The 14,934-nt window shown below is 52.4% G+C and overlaps 1 protein-coding gene across 3 annotated transcripts in view; it reads left to right on the top strand.

Annotated features, from left to right (window-relative positions):
- Positions 1-14,934, top strand: part of COL26A1 (collagen type XXVI alpha 1 chain) — a 139,586-nt gene that overhangs the window by 24,533 nt on the left and 100,119 nt on the right. For all 3 annotated transcript variants that reach the window (XM_028110319.2, XM_088017176.1, XM_088017175.1), the window contains exon 2: positions 13,768-13,890. In XM_028110319.2, coding sequence (XP_027966120.1) covers positions 13,768-13,890 — 123 coding nt within the window. The remainder of the gene's footprint in view (positions 1-13,767; positions 13,891-14,934) is intronic.

Below are 14,934 nucleotides of genomic sequence, written 5' to 3'. Positions count from 1 at the left end.
GTGGGCACAGTTGGGGGCACCAAGAGGGAGAGGTCCAGCTTGTCCAAAGGGCACAGCAGAGATTTGAGAGAGGAGGGGCTGGGTGGGGAGGAGGGGACTTATCTAAAAGACACTGCTGTGGGCTAAGGGCCCAGGTGGGGGGAGGGGCACAGCTCAGGCTGGGGAGACGGGCCACTGGAGGGCCAGATGGCTCAGTTATGGAGACCTCAGGGGAGAGCATCAGGAGTCCACACCACCACTGTCCCTTCTTTCTTCATTCATTTGTCTAGTGAGCACCTGTTCACGGATGGGCACCGTGTGCTACACTGGGGCCAGGGGCCGGGGAGGCAGGGGTTCAGTCGTGGTACCTGCCCCCCGGAAGTCGGCAGGTAGACCAGGCTGGTGGACCGCAGCACGTACTTGCCCATCACGTGCCCTACACAAGTGGCTTTGTTTTGCTGGAAGGTCTCACCGGGCCCCTGGCTTGGGGACGACTTTGCAGGTGTTTTTGCAGAACGACCTGCCTAGAGAGGGGGTAAGCACCTCCAGCCCCGTGAGCAGTAGAAACCTAACCCTGGCCGGCTGGAGGGCACGAAGAAACCATGCACTTGGCCAGTCTGGTTTCCCAACAGTCTTGACTTCTGGGCGAGAGGCAGCGTCACTCTGGCCCTTCTGTCAAGGTGAACGTGATGGCCTCTAAAAGCCTCTGCCCCAACCCTACCCCCCAGCTCCAATGCTGCCAGGAGGACGTGGAGGTCCAGAGAGAGATGGGGCCAGTCCATGGTCACACAGTGATCCCAGGGCTCCGGCTTCCTCTTTTAGGAAGACCTCTGGAACCCACTGACTTGTCTCAGGTGGAGAGTGTCAGGTCCGGAGGTGTCAAACCCATGTTTCCCCACTACCCGCTGGGGAGGGGGGAGATTTACTGAGCTGCCAGCCATGAGTGCTGGTGGCAAGACGCCTCGAAGAACTAGGGAGACAAAGCAGGCTCCAGGAGAAGCAGCGATCCCAAGGAAGAGGCGAACTCCATAAACAGCAGGATTTAATTCGGAATGCCGTGTTCATTCCCCACCGGAATCTGAGTTGCTTCAAGTTCTCCGGGCCCGCCCTTTGCGGGGGGATTGAGGGGCTCCTTCGAGACTCAAAGCCAGCTGCGGGATGCAGGGGGGCCACCCAGCTGGGCCCGGCATGTGGACACGGAGCCCCGCTCTTTTTGGAAAGGGACGCAGGTCCAAAAGGTGTTCTGCTCACCAGAGACTTGTGGGGTCGTAATTGTGTGTGATCTTTGGGGTATCGGATGCCAAATTCCACCCTCGTCCCTCTTGGCAGCCACATTCTTCAGATTCTTATTAGTTTTTTTCCCCCAAGTGAACACTGGGAGCCAGTCTCCCTGTTGATTGTGGGAGGATGGGAGAAAATTAAAACCAGGAGTCCTGGCTTTCGTCCTGACTCTGCCACCAGCTTGCTGTGCCACCGTGGGTCCTTCCCGCTGGAGGGCCTCATTGTCTCACCTGTAAAGAGGGGGTTGGGACAAGGTGATCTTTGCAAGACCTGCCCCCTGCAGTGCAGACCTTTCATAATTCTCCATCCAAGTCCCTCTGTGGGAACAGTGGGTGATGCCACCTTTGCCCATGCCATCCAGAGCCGGCACCTTGGCTGCCAATCGGTGGGGGTCACACAGGGCATGTCCTACACTGAAGTTTATGGAAGCAGCATGTTTACATCCAGAGGAGCCTAAAACCCCAACCAAGAGGTGGCAGTCTGCATAGTGGTAATACCTACCCTCTGCCTGGAGCTGTGCAGCCCATATGTCTGTATTCATTCACATAGGTGTTACTGCTCTTGAGCAGCCCTTGGAAAGTGGGCTCCCATTTTGCAGATGAGGAACTGAGGCTCTGAAGTTGAGACTTGCCCAAAGCCATGTGGGTGGTAAGTGGTGCAAGTAGGACACAAATTAGGCCTCCTGGTCTCACATTTGTACACCTTGATAGTACGCTCTGACAGTGGGTTGTTTTGTCTGGGATGCTTTTAAATGTGAATCATAAAAACCCTACTGACGTAGGCTGAAACAACAAAGTCATTTAATATTTCACATATTGAGAAATGGGTGGCTCGAGGGTTGGTTAATCCGGCAGCATCAAATGCTCAAGGACCCTGCTTTTTACTCTGCTCTCCCTAGGCTGTCTTCCCTCGTGGCTCTAAGATGGCTGCCACAGCTCCAGGCATCACATTCTTATCCACCTGTGTACAGGAAAAGGCCTGAACTTCTCTTCTTGAATCCTCCCTCCCCCATAAGGGGTGGTATTTTGCAGAAGCCCCTCGGTTGACTTCCCCTTACTTGTCACTAACCAGACATGAATGAACATGTCCACACTTCAACCAATGAGATTATGGTCTTACCCACCTTTTTTGAACTTACTGATGCCCAGAGTCTGAAGAAAACTGGGGTCGGTTAGCAAAGAAGGAGGAGGAGGAGATGACTACTGGGGACACACGTGTCATATATGAGAGGCCAGTTAGGCACCCAACTCCCTCACTGTCTGTTCTAAAAGGCACAGTCCCCCAGAGTGCCCGCTACAGGGGGCCCTAGACCCCCTGTTCTGTGCCATGCGAGTTCCCCACACCTGACTGGACCAGGGGTGGGCGTCTGCCCCAAGGCAAGCAGGCCTGCGGGGGCCTGGCGTGGACAAGAGGAGCTGGGCCAACCCGAGTCTCTGTCTCAGGAAACAGAACTGGGAGAAAATGAGGCCATCCCTTCAGTGTGGCTCCAACTGTGGTAAGCATACATTTTTCCTTGCGGAGGGGTGGAGTGAGGGAAGCTGCTTAGTCTGGCTGGCTTCTTCTGAACACAGGTATGGTGGTGGCTCTTCCCTGGTGGGTTTCTATAAGGATTACAGGAGGAGATGTGTCCGAGGCTTGCCCCAGTACCTGGCACATCCAAGCGCTCGGTAAATGTCAGTTACTCTTTTTCCTGTTTCGGTTCCAACTTCCGTTGGGTGGAAAGCGTCACTGTCCTCACCCAGCATCCCTGGGAAGACTGTTACAAGTGCATATTCTTGGGCCCATCCCCACAGGACCCGAGTCAGAAGGTGGTTCTGAGAGATGGTGCCCTTGAGAAGGACCACCAAGGACACACAACTCGGTCCTGTCCTGATCTTGGCCACACAGAAACCTCTGACTTCGATAGAGGTTGCTTGCAGGCCAAATGGCTCACGGTCCAAGGCGGACACGCCTCACTCTGTAAAAGGTCTGGTGAGTTCCAGTTCTGGTCGCGGAATCTGTGTCGCCGGAGCGTTTCTCGGCAGGTGGCCTCGGGAATGCTGATCCCACGGAGGACGTTTGGCACCAAACTCTGGCAACTTGTTTCCTCTGGCGCTCTCATTAATGGGAGTCATCGTGGATCCTTCTTGAGATGCTCAAAGCCACGCTCTCTGTTCCGCCAAGTCGTATGCTCCCTCAGCTGCCCCCGTGCGAACGGGAAATTCAATCTGTAAGTGGCTGATGCTCTGTATGGGGTTCTTTCAGCCTTGTCTCAGGTCGGGGAGGCCTCAGGAATTCCCCACCATGGAAAGTGCTAGAGAACGAATATAGACAGGAAGCAGCAGAGCTGTGCTGTCTGGGGGCACGCTGGCTCCCCCCTTTGCCTGCGGACCCGCATCCAGACCCACACGCCTCCTTTTCCCACCCGGCTTCAGCGTTGGACCCCGCAGTCCACGTCATCACCCCCCTGTTTTTACAGAAAGATTGGGTCGGTTGCTGCCGGGCTTTTAGATCAGCAGCCTATCCCTCTGAAAGTCAGTGACCTTAAAATGACTTAAATTCCTCCCTGGTCTTGCCTCGAAATGGACGACAGTTCCAATAAAATCTGTCAGGGAGCGCAGGCAAACCTCTCTGCGTAGCAAACGCTCCTACTGGTTTCTGGGCCCTAAAAACTGACCAGGACTGAGTGGATCACACACTCAGTTATTCTTACAGGAACGAAACCGTCACTCCGGACAGCGCCTCACTGGTTGAGAGATGGAGAGAAACACCAGCCACAGGGACACTTGCCTTGTTGGGAGACACTGTGTGGCAGTCCGGTCTCTGGAGGTCAGTCTCCCAGGCGGCTCCATGCTCTGAGCTGACTTGGGGCCCCTGGGGCCACTTGAGCATGTCTCACCTGAAGGTGTCTCCCGTGGAGAGCTGGCCCCTCAGAGCTGCCTTCTCCCCGCTGCGGCCCCCAGCGCGTTTCTGCTCACTCTATCTGAAGGACCCACTGCCGACTGTTCTTACCTGCTGGAAAGGGCAGGTGTGAATGCGAGGGGTATGGGGCCTTCTTCTCCCCCTGGCCAAATCCTGGGCTTCCGAGCCGTCTTCTTCCCATGGACACTCACTGCTCTACGGGTCGGCCTCCTCGTCCCCTAGCCTCTAGGACATAGACCGCTTTCCTCCCAGTGCGCTGGGTGTCACTTTATTTCTTTCCCTGTCGGGCTCACAGCAGACACCAGGCCGAGTCCCCAGGAAGCAGATTCTGAGACGGGGTCCAGCACAGAGGATGTGTCCTGGGATTGGTGACATGGAAGGACTTGGGAGTCAGAAGGAGAAGTTGAGCTGGGATGCAGGCCCAGTGACAGCTACCACCAGCCTCCCCAGGGAGCCCTGCGGCTACAGTGGACCTTTCAACTTGTCCTGGCGTCCATACGGCTGGGCCCTTCAACTCGTGCATGGACCAGACCCTGGACAGGGTCACCCTGGGGAGAGCAGGATGTCAGGCGAGGCAGCTCTTACTGGGAGGGTCTGACCGCTGATAGCCCTTCGTTGAGGGCGATCCGGAGGGGGATCTGGGGCACGGCCCAGTGTCCACACCCCATGGGCTGGTGCGGAGGGGAGCAGGGTGCTCTGAACGTTATTCTGCACGAAGACAGCCTGAGATTGCCTTTGCCTTTCGGAATACAGCACATACCACTGACTCGCACTGAACTTATTGTTGGCGAGAACCTCCACGCCCCATCTGGGGCTTGTCCGCTGGGTTTTGGGGCCGCAGGGCCAGACTCCACATTCACCCGGTCATGTTTCATCTTGTTAGATTTGGCTCCTTGCTCCAGGCTGGGGAGATCTAGCCTGGATCCCTCTTCCCTGCCAAGACCCAGGCCCCCGTGTGCACCAGCTCCTGGTCTGTGCTTCCCGTCAGCAGCCCGCTGCCTCCAGCACCATCTGCTGCCCGGCCCCCTCCAGGCAGCATGGCCCCACGTGGAGAGACCACCATTTGCCAAGACCCAGGTGCTCTTCAAGTCCATCTGGCAGGTGTAGCTGAGCCGCTCAGGGCTGGGCTTGAATCTTGGGTGCGCGTTGGCTGGCTTGTTGGGTGGCCTGGGACGTGTTCTGTCTGCCCTCGCCCCACGCCTCGTTTCCTGATCTGTGACAGCTCCCACCCCACGTGGGAGACCACTGGGTCCCTCCGGCTTCCTGGTTTGCAGGTGGGATGGCTCCCAGAGGGACTTGGCTACTAAGCACCTGCCGGGTGATTTTGTACTAGTTCTCTAACCGTCTGCTGGCCTCCTGGGCAAGGTGCGTGCAGCATGGAGCGTCGAATTGAAGACTGAGCTTCAGGGTCTAAAAGGACCACGCGCTCAGTGTGTGACCTTGTCTCTTCTGGAGGCTCAGCCTCCTTCTCTGTAAAGCGCCTACCTGAGAATTGTTGTGAAGATTACGTGAGATCACGTACGTGCAGGTTTCCTGGGGCCGCCACAACTAAGTCTCACACGCGGTGAGCTTAAATGACAGAAATGAATTTCCTCACGGTGCTGGAGGCTGGAAGCGCAAGACGGAGGTGTTGACAAGGGTGGTTTCCCCCCGAGGCCCCTCTGCTTGGCTCGAGGATGGCCTTCTCCCTGCATCTTCACGCTGTCTTCCCTCTGTACAACTTTGTGTTCATAATTTGCAAATTTCCTCTTTTTATAAGGACCCCAGTCACACTGGATTACAGCCCACCTTACTGACCTCATTTTAACTTAATTCCTTTTTTAAAGACTTTTTTTAAGGTTGTATTTATGTATTTTAGAGAGAGTGCATGAGCTGGAGGAGGGGCAGAGGGAGAGAGAGAATCCCCAGCAGACTCCCCGCCGAGCGTGGAGACTTACTCGGGGCTCGGTCTTACAACCCCGAGAACATGACCCGAGTTGAAATCAAGAGTCCGATGCTTCACCAACCGAGCCACCCAGGTGGCCCAAGACTCCATCTTTAAATACAGTCACATTTTGAGTTATTGGGGGTTAGGGTTTCAACATATGAATTTGGGGGTAGGGACACATCTCAGCCCATAACAGTACATGGGACTGCTTTGCCAACCCCAAAACAGGTCTTGGGGTCCTGAGCCCGACTCTGCCCGCAGGAGAGGGTCTCTGCATGGCCAGAAGCCAGGTGGGCTGACTCTGTACCTGAGCTATTCTTTCTGTCCTGGGAAGGGGTGAGGATCTGGTTCCTCTGCCGGCATCTCTCTGGAGACCAGCTAAGCCCCATGGGCTCTGCTTCAAGGGCATGGTCTCAGAGTCATCCAGATTAACCATCCACGTGGCCATTGCCTTCAGGCTGCAAATCTGGGTTCTCACAGAGCTGCGTGCACCCAGTTGGCCTGCAGAACCCCTGGAACTGGCCTCTGGGGGTTGGGCAGAGTATGGCCAGGTAATTAGAATGATCAGGGCTGGGCGGAGGGGGGCCTGAAACTCAACGCCCTTAACCTTGAGATGGGTGGCCCCAGCCATGGGGGCAGAACTTGCTGGGGCTCAGGGCCTGGCACCCAGCAGAGCCCGAGAAACAGTTTTTGGTGAGTGAGTGCAAGTGGGTGAGAGAAAGTCCCGCTGCGACATAGGGCTTGGGGTCGGATCAGCACAACTTCATGAGGCCTGTTCTGGGTCCACCGTCCTTGGGAGCCTATAGTTTCCTAGCATGATTGGGGCTAAGATCAGGGGATGCACGGGAGCCTGTGGAGCCTGAGGTAGGGGTCCCTTCCTGGCCAGGGGGTCAGGGAGGGCCTCCAGGAGGGGACAGAGCCTGAATGAAGACTCGTAGGATAACAGTTGGCCAAATGGAAGACGGTGGGACGGCACGCCAGGGAGGACACTGTGACAGTGTGCGTGGCAAGATGGAGCGTGGTAGGAGGTGGTACCAAGGGAGGTGGGTGGGAGATGTGGAGGATGGGGAAAGGAAGTGACGGGGCAGGACAGATTTGTGGTTTAGGGAGTGCCCTCTGGTGGCATGTAGAGTTCACTGCAGGGAGATAGGGCTGGAGGCTGGTAGACCAGCAGGCACCAAGGCCGTCCAGGTGCAAGATCAAGATGGAGCAGGAGATGGGTGGAGGACGTGGACTTGCCTGGCGTGGGGGCTAAGTGGCCACATGGAGTGAGGGAGGGAGAAGGTGGAGTCTGTGGCAATTTGCCGCTGGGCATTCTGGGTAAAGGGACCAGGAGTTTAGTGATGCTGGTCACCAAGACGGACCCAGTTGGGTCTGGAGAGCGATGCGCTCAGTATTGGACAGATTGAAATGGTATGTCTCAGAGTGTCCCATGGGCTATGATGATGTGTGACCACTGTCCAGACAAGTAGGGCCTATACATTGGGGTTCAAGGAGAAGCACTGAGGTGACTTAGCATGACGGTGGAGCAGAGCATGGGACAGGGGAAAGGGGGCAGACTGGGTGATCCTCCCGGGAAGGGAGGACACCGTCAGAGCCCCAGGGCTTGGTTCGGGCTCAGAGCTTAGGGTCCTGGGGATGGAGGGAAAGTGTGAGTGAGATCAAGTCCCAAGGCAAAGCTCAGCTAGAACTGGGGGGCTCGGGGGGTCAGTGCTTGGGTTGGGACCAGGGCTCCGGGGAGGAGAAGTTGCCATATTGGCATCTCCCTGGGTTAGTTATATTCAGAGGTGGGCCTGGGCCAGGGGTGTCCTGAAGACCCTCCATTCCATTGTGCCGTGATATCCTGAAGCCACTTAGCACTCGTGGTCCCAAAGGACCCTAAATTAAGAATTTCGGAGCTTAGCCAAGTCATGGAGCCAAACACTAGCAGGGTGAAGACCACTGTAGAAGCGGCCTCTAGGTGGGTGGAGCAGGGCCAAGTCAGTGGCTCTACCCCATCAGGGAGTGGACCTCGTCTCGTAAGAAAAGGGACCTGCACGGGAGCCCGTCTGTCCCCAAGGCTGGGAGGAAGTTTCCCATCCTGGACCCTCCATGAGAACCCAGCTGGGGAGGGGGAGGGGAGGTATGGAAGAGACATTTGCTGCTCAAAGATAATGTCAGCCCCTTCCCATCCTGATGAAGGTTGCTGAGGGCACCCTCACTGCCAGGCAGTTCGAGGACCAGCCCTGCCACTCCCGAATTCTGTGATCTTGGGCCAGTCCTTCCAGAAGGATCTTAAAAGGGACATATGTCTCCTGCCAAGCCAGTCTCCTGTTGGAGTTATTCTGTGGTCCTTATTAGCTCTGTATGCACCCACCATGAGCAGGGGTGGGGGTGGGTGGTGCTGTGATACCACCCACAAACAGGAGACACGGAATGTTCAGGACATGGGGATCCTAAGAGGGACCCCACACGGGAGAAGAGTGCCTGACACCAAGATTCTCTGGAACCGTGGTGCCTGGACATGAACAAGGTTTTGAATTCCATCTGAGAAGGCCTAGATCCCTTTTCCCTTGTCTCTGCCTGCCTTCTTCATTGTTTTTGGCCAGGTTTTGAGTTTGGGAAGCCATTTACAGCCCATTAAAAGATCAGATGTCCTGCAGATGATGAATTGAGGCATTTGAAAATGTTTTGCAATTCACAGCTCATTTCCCTATAGACAACCCTGACCCCGCGTGATTTGGAGACCAGGCTGGCTGGTCTGTCTGTTCCAGAACACCAGGGGCGGATGTCGGGATGGAGCATTGTCCTCGGGTTGGTTCATCCCCAAGAGAATCACGCTCAGTGCCTGAGATGGCACCAATGATCCCCAGTAGAGATGAAGGAAGGGCTTAGATGCCACCATCTTGCACAATTTCCGGACTGATCCGGCAGAGGCAAGAGCGGAAGTGTGTACTGGAGAGGTGGGACCCTGCTGGTCCTCTGGGCTGGAAGGCTAGATTCCCTTCCCCACTCAGCCTCAAGTCTGAGCTATGGGCAGTGAGGTTTAACTGCCCACTACTCCGCCAAGCTCCAAAATGTGTAAGATCAGTCCCTAGGCTTTTATGGACACTGTGGGGATCTGGTAGCCAGCCAATCAGGGATACTTTAGTAGCGAGTGCCACATGATGTATACACCACTAACCTGAATCTGCTCACGTAGCCCTTGCAGAAAACTTAAGGGGTAAGATTTTTTATTTCACGGAGGCTCAGAGAGGGGACATCACTTTGCTCAAGTCACAGAGCAGGTTGGTGGCAGACCCAGGTTTTGAACTAGGTCTCCTGGTATCTTTGGGGAGAGGGATGGATTTTCGATTACTTCTATGCTCTTTTTGACAGTGCAAATGTTGGTAGTAGAGATTTGCCTAGAAAATTGTCCAGATTTTGAAAAATTTTGATGCAAGATCACACATAAAATTTACGTATAATTTTAAGTCTCTGGAATTTTTCTCTTGTGTCTTTGTTTCTCATTAGGAATTGCTATAAGCTTTGTCTATTTGATTTTTTTTAAACATGTTTTGTTGATTCTCTTAAAGTAAATCTGCTTCATTCATTTCTGCTCGAATCTTTGTGGATTCTTTTCTTCTTTCTCTTGCCAAGGTTTTCTAATTACTGTGTTTTCTCTTGCTACCTTCTTGCTTTTCTAACATTTTGTTGGATTAATCAAATTTTCTTTGTTTTTTTTCTTTCGTGGTTTGTTAGTATTTATCTTCAAACTGAAAGGTATATTTTAATTGTGTATTTTTCTGCTATACCTGAAGTTGCAAAGCACTCATGTCCTTTCCTTAAACAAGACTCAACCCCCAGCAACTTTTCGTTCCTTCTGTCCCTCTTACAGCTCTCTTCCTTACTGAGATCACTTTGGATTTTAGAGCTAGGCTGTTATTAAATCGTATTACTCTTTCTTTGCTCATAACTGCTTCTCATATGTAATATATTTCTTCTGCATCCTTCATTTATTTTGCTGGAGTACATCCTGCAGTGATTCTTTCAGAAAAGGTGACTGGTAAGCTTTCCGAGTTCCTGTGCATCTGAAAATGTCTTTATCTTGCCTTTGCCTTTGAAGGAGAGCTTGCCTGGGTGTGGAATTCTGGGTGCTCGATATTTCCCCTCCGAAATTCGAAACCATTGTGTTTCTTGATGAATCTGGTGCTGCTGATGAGAACTCTAATTTCAGTTTATTGTGGGTAATCTGCGTTACTTTCCTTTCTACAGCATTTGGGATTTTTGTCTCCATCCTGAGGGTTCTGACATTTCAGCACGATATGTCTGTTTGTGTTCATCTGGTTTAACACTCAGTGGGCTCTTTTGGATTAAGAAATCATGTCTTTCTCCAACTCTCTTTATTCTTTCTTCAAGTACGTACTTCCCTTGGCTCTCTCCAATCCCCCATTCCAGAGCTACTAATAGACATATGTCGGCACGTGGTCTCTCCCCTGGGTCTCTCACTTCCCCCCCCGCCCCCCACACACTTCCCACCTCCTCTTCCCCCTGCAGTGCATCCTTGGAAAGTTCATGGCTCGGATTTCCGGCTCATCCGCTAACTCTCTAGCTGTGTCTATTCTGATTTTTCAGCCCATCTGTTGTGCTTTTGGTTTTTACAGTCGTATGTTTCATTTCCAAGAGATCTCGTTTTTTCCATTTCATAATATTTTTTACAAGGGCACAATTCTCTTATCTCTTTGAGGACATTAATTATGTTTTAAAAAATTGTCTTCATTGGTTTGCTTTATTATCTTTTCCTGAGGTGTGATTTATTGTCTGTTGAGTTGGTGCTTTTCTTTCATGGTGTTGGCCTTTTTTTTTCTTGAATACTTTGAAATTCTTGGTATTTGGGGATTTCCACTGGCTCGTCTCTGCTCTACTATTTATTGCTGCTTTGCCTCTTGGAGGGTTGGTAGTATGGGTAAGGGGTAGGGAAGGAGTGTGCAAGAATTCAGTTGTATAGGGGCACCTGGGTGGCTCAGTTGCTTGAGCCTCCGACTCTTGGTTTCGGCTCAGGTCATGATCTCAGAGTCCTGGGATCAAGCCCCATGTTGGGCTCCAGGCTCAGCGGGGAGTCTGCCTCTCTGCCTCTCTGTCCCTCTCCCTCTGCCCCTCCTCCTGCTGTAGCTCTCTCTCTCTCTCTCTCTCAAATCAATAAATCTTTTTAAAAAAGGAATTCAGTTGTATAAACTTGAGAGGGTCTCCGTTTCTCCTGGGGGTCATCAGATTTTGGAGCACCCTCTCCAACCACACCTGCCGCAAGGCAGGTGAATCTAATGCCTGATTCTTGACACCAGCAGGGGTAGGGATCCGGGTCCTACCTGTCTGACTCCTTGTACCATGGTCCTCTGACAGTCACCTCTGGGTCCCTCCCCTACCCCATTAGCCACATGAGCTCTTTTCCCAAGTTGTGCCCACATTTACCACCGATCTGGAGTCTTCCCTGTTTCCGGTTGGACTTTCCTCTTTCAACTTAGTTCCACCTACTTTCAGTCTCTCAAGTGTTCCTCAAAATTTCTCGACCACAGCCTCTTTGTTTTCCAGTGCTGTTAGGGACTGATTTTTTATTTTTTTTATTTACATTTTCTGCTTGATTGAGTTATGAGTGACAAAATTAAAAAGTGTTATTTAGGTTGTACAATACGCTTTTTTCCCCCAAAGGTATACAACGTGATGACTTAACATACCTATGCGTTGTGAAATGGTTACTACAGATTATTAACACATTCATCACCTCACATAGTTACCACTGTTTGTTTGTTTGTTTTGTGGTGAGAACACTTAAGATCTCTCTTAGCAAATTGCAAGTATGCAATATGGAATTATTAACTATAATCACCACGTGATTATATATATAATACACAGATAATATAATAATACACATACATATAAATCTAATCTGTATGTTAGATCCCCGGAACTTATTCATCTTATAACTGGACATTTGTATTCTTTGGCCAGCATCTCCCCATCTCTCACACTCCCCAGCCCCTGGCAATCCCTGTTCTACTCTCTGGTTCTATGAGTTGGATGGTTTTGGATTCCACATGCAAATGAGAGCATACGGTATTTGTCTCTCTGTGGCTTATTTACTTAGGGTATTGTCTTCCAGGTTCATCCACGTTATTGCAAATGGTAGAATTTCCATCTTTTTTATGGCTGGATAATATTCCATCGTGTGTATATGTGTGTGTGTGTGTGTGTGTGTGTGTGTGTGTGTATTTTCTATATTGTCTTTGTCCATTCATTCATGGATGGACACTTTGGTTGTTTCCATCTTGGCTATTGTGAATAACTTTGCAATGAGCATGGGCATGCAGATATCTCTTCTAGATACTGATATTAATTCCTTTGGATATATATACCCAGAAGTGAGATTCCTGGATCATACGGTAGTTCCATTTTTAATTTCTTCAGGAACCTACCATAATGGCTGTACCAATGTCCATTACCATCAACAATGTACTGGAGTTCCTTTTTCTCCACGCCTTCGCCAACACCTGTTGTCTCATGTCCTTTTGATATAATAGCCATCCTGACGAGTGTGAGGTGATCTCTCATTTTGATTTGCATTTTCCTGGTGGTGAGTGATGTTGAGCACCTTCTCATATACTTTTGGCCATCTGTATGTCTTTAGAAAAATGTCTGTTCAGGCCCTTTGGCCATTTTAAAATCAGATTATTTGGTTTTTGGCTATTGAGTTTTACGAGTTCCTTGTATGTTTCAGATAGTAACCCCTTACAAGATGCACGGTTTGTAAAAATCCCAAAGCTCCCGCAAGGGCATTTTTGTCCATGGAGGGCTGGCAAATTATCGTTACTGAGGAGAGAGATGAGTGGGGGACCTCCTGTCCCACCATCTTGCTGATGTTGCAACAGGGACTTATTTTTAGATTTTAAATTTCTAGGATCTGGGGAGGGGGGGAATGGGAGGGGCAGGTGGGAGCATGGGCTGCTGTTGGATCCAATCACAATATTGTTTGCGTATATCCCCCCCCCCCCCCCCGCCCCCCGCCCGGCCCCGCGCCACGTCCCAGCTCAGGCTTCTGCACCTCTCACTGCACCAGAGAAATTTTTCTAAACTCAGACCCATTGAGGCATTCCCCTGGTCAGAGTCCTTCAGGGGCTCCCCACTGACTTCATGATAAAACCCACATCTAGCCTGGCAGGTACCACGTCGCTTCCTTCCTCCCGGCTCCTCCCTTCCCTCCCGCCTTTGGGCCGCGTGTGATTGCACTTGCTGTGGGCTGACTCTTACCTTTCAGTACCCAGGTGGTTGGTCTTTCTCGGGACCTGGGTTGGGTGCCCTCCTCTGTTCCCATAGTTCCCCGTGTACATCTTTTGGTTGTACCTATGGCCCCGTGTTCCTGTGGGTTGTAATCACTTCCCTCTTAGTCTTCCTCACCAGAGTGGGATTTCCCGGTGGGCAGGGGTTCCTTCCGAGTGTTTGAAGACTGAAACGATGGGTGCCAGGGCTTGGTGGCCAAGGTTGTGGTGGGTACTTCCCTTTCCCCTTAGTCCTGGACTGAGGGTCTCAGTGAACCCCTTACCCAGGAGAACGAGCACCCCCACCCCGCAGCCTTATGGAGGGACCCCTCCTTGGCCAGCATGACCTTTTGCCCTGCAGTCAGCACCTCAGGAATAGAAGGGCTGACATGACTATTGCTTTCCCCACAGGCACTGGTGCCATCACACGGTGACGCGGACGGTGTCCTGCCAGGTGCAGAACGGCTCGGAGACAGTGGTCCAGCGTGTGTACCAGAGCTGCCGGTGGCCGGGGCCCTGTGCCAACCTCGTGAGGTAAAGGCTGTGGGGCGGGCCAGCTCTGCCCTTCCTTTCTGTTCCCTTGGGTGAATGCAACCCCAGCACAAGCTGCTGGGGAGGGGGGTTTGACGCTCGGAAACAAGAGCTGAGTGTGCGTTTATGGGGCACCTTTTGTGTACAGAGCATGGGGATTATGTGTGGGCAAGATGAAAGGGACATGCTTCCCACCCTGAAAGAACTTCACAATCCGGTAGGATTTGATGAGCAGAAGAGCACCGTAGACAGGAAGTGGGGTGAGGGGACTGAGGGTTGGGGGAGAGCCAGGTGAGGCCCCTCTCGGGCCCGCCCACCACGGCCCCGCCCCCTTTACGCCCCGCCCCCCACAGCCCGCAGGCAGCTCCTCAGCGTTCGTTCGCCTGATGATCCTTACTTCTCACAACTGCCCTTTGCCTTGGGACTGAAGCAATGATGTGAACAGTGTGCACATCAGACCCATCACATCACATCAAGACCCACTGCAGGGTCTTGTCCTCCGTGTGGGTGTTTACAGGCCCCCTGAGAGTTCTCTCCCTCTCCTTGGCACGAGGAGCTCAGAACAGAATGTTCGGTCACAGCAGATCGGAATTTGTCCTGAGCCATCCCTTTGTTGAGTAAGACTTAATGCTCATTCTTGAGAGGAATTCCATATCTCTGGTCTCAATTATCATTGCCACTTAAGTGGCTATTATCTGTTAAGGAATGAGGGTTTAAGGTACTTTCCTCTCTCTCCAGTAACTCCTTTCCGAGTTAGGGTTGGGGTGCATCCCCTCTGCCTATGGCTGGGCAGGGAGAGGGAGGACAGTAGGGTTCGGCACTGTCCCCAGCTCCCTGGCGACGTGGGGCACCATGTGCACTCTTGTCCCGGGGCCTGGTTTTGCTGGCTTTGCAGATACGAGGCACTGTTTGTAGTAGCTGCTCTCTGGTCTTCCCACCTCCCCCGTCCCCTCCACGTCCTCTATCAGATCACGGCACTGCTCCAGACCTTCCAGAAGCTTCCATCTCTCTTACAGGGCAGTCTCTACCCCTCTCCACAGCCGATCA

This window comes from Eumetopias jubatus, unplaced genomic scaffold (assembly GCF_037043125.1).
Source record: "Eumetopias jubatus isolate StellerSeaLion01/CBP00866 unplaced genomic scaffold, mEumJub1_p1.0 scaffold_12, whole genome shotgun sequence".
NCBI lineage: Eukaryota > Metazoa > Chordata > Mammalia > Carnivora > Otariidae > Eumetopias > Eumetopias jubatus.
The sequence above is the reverse complement of the archived record's forward strand: the minus strand, read 5'-3'. Positions and strand labels throughout refer to the sequence as shown.